At 31.0% G+C, this 1,420-nt stretch overlaps 1 protein-coding gene across 1 annotated transcript in view; it reads right to left on the reverse strand.

The window, feature by feature from the left end:
• LOAG_18947 (hypothetical protein) overlaps positions 1–1,246 on the reverse strand; it is a gene marked incomplete at both ends in the record, with an annotated part of 3,069 nt that extends 1,823 nt beyond the window's left edge. Inside the window, 2 exons of the mRNA XM_020451609.1 lie at positions 4–264; positions 589–1,246. Of these exons, the coding sequence (XP_020304594.1) occupies positions 4–264; positions 589–1,246 (919 nt within the window). The remainder of the gene's footprint in view (positions 1–3; positions 265–588) is intronic.
• Between the last annotated feature and the right edge of the window lie 174 nt (positions 1,247–1,420).

The raw sequence follows: 1,420 nt of genomic DNA on the forward strand, positions 1-1,420 counted from the left end.
CACTAACAATGTCACTAACATAGAAAATAATGTCACTAACATAGAAAACTTTATTCTTTCGATTCCAACGATATCGATAGACAGTTTGATGTTCGATAAGTACGGTTACACCGCTTCTACTGTTAGTGTAAGCAACCGTAACGGTACGTGGACCATCCGGAAACATTTCATTAATATGAAATGATGCCTTTTGATGTAAGTTATCATGTCTCCAAAGTTGATAAACACGATCACGAGCAAATACATATGTTCGACCGTTATATGCTAGAAAATGAAAAGATTGAAATTTCAAATTGTAATTAAAATAAACTCGCACATATATGAATAAGAAATTTTGGAATTGTTTGAATTTTTAATGTCTTTATTTTTGAAGTAATCTAATTACTTTTAGAAGTAAATTTAATTTTAATTCTTAAAACTAAGTTTAAATCGAATTTTTAATTTTTGGAAAAATTTTTCTTTGTAGTTAAATAATTGAAAGCGAAGTAAATTTCGAGATAGTATCTTGTTGCTCTGAAAGTTTAAAAACATCAAATTTCTGTACATATCAATTCAAAATTTTGACAAACTTTTAAAATTTCATTTTACCACGTGTGACAGCATCAAAGCGATGTGGACAAGTTTTCATTGGTAGAGCAAGTGGTTGATTTAATTTTGAAGATGAAGTTGGTGTCACAATAAACAATCGTCCCCAGATAAACTCTTCGGTTACATCTGATGCTACTTCATGAATCGATGATGCAGAAGTAGTGGTAGAAACTGTAGTATGAGCAATCGGTAATGTAGTATTAGTAGTTGTTATTGTTTCAATATTTTCTCGCCAAAATGGATAATTGGTAGATGTTTGCCAGAAACTTGAACCCGAAATATCTCGATATGTTGGTGTTATTTCTTTTTGATATGATTGTTTTGGTGTAGTATTCCAATACCATGATGTTGTTGTTTCCCAATAATTAACATGATCATCATATGATTCTTTTACTGTTCCCCATTTAGCTTCACTCGATGTTGTTGTCGTTTCCCGGTTAAGATTCTCGAATCTTGGATTAGATTCTTGTTGTTGTTGTTGTTGTTGTTGTTGTATATCATCATTATCATTTTCACGATACCTATTTACGTTCCATTGAGATTCATCATCACCATCAGTATCATCCAGTAAAAAATATGCATTCCCTGGATATCGTTGAACATGCCGCAATTTCCTTGATCGTTTCTTTCCTGAAATGAATAAGAAATTCTTCAACATCACTCGTAGATAAGTTTTTCAATATCTCTGCTAAAAAAATCCCGGTTGATAAGTTTTTTTTTAACATCATCAAGAAATTCCAGTAGATAGTTTTCTTTAACATCTCTCTCAAAAAAATTCCGGTAGATAACTTTTTTTTTAACATCATCAAGAAATTCCAGTAGATAGTTTTCT

This window comes from Loa loa (assembly GCF_000183805.2).
Source record: "Loa loa unplaced genomic scaffold supercont3.728, whole genome shotgun sequence".
Taxonomy (NCBI): Eukaryota; Metazoa; Nematoda; class Chromadorea; order Rhabditida; family Onchocercidae; genus Loa; species Loa loa.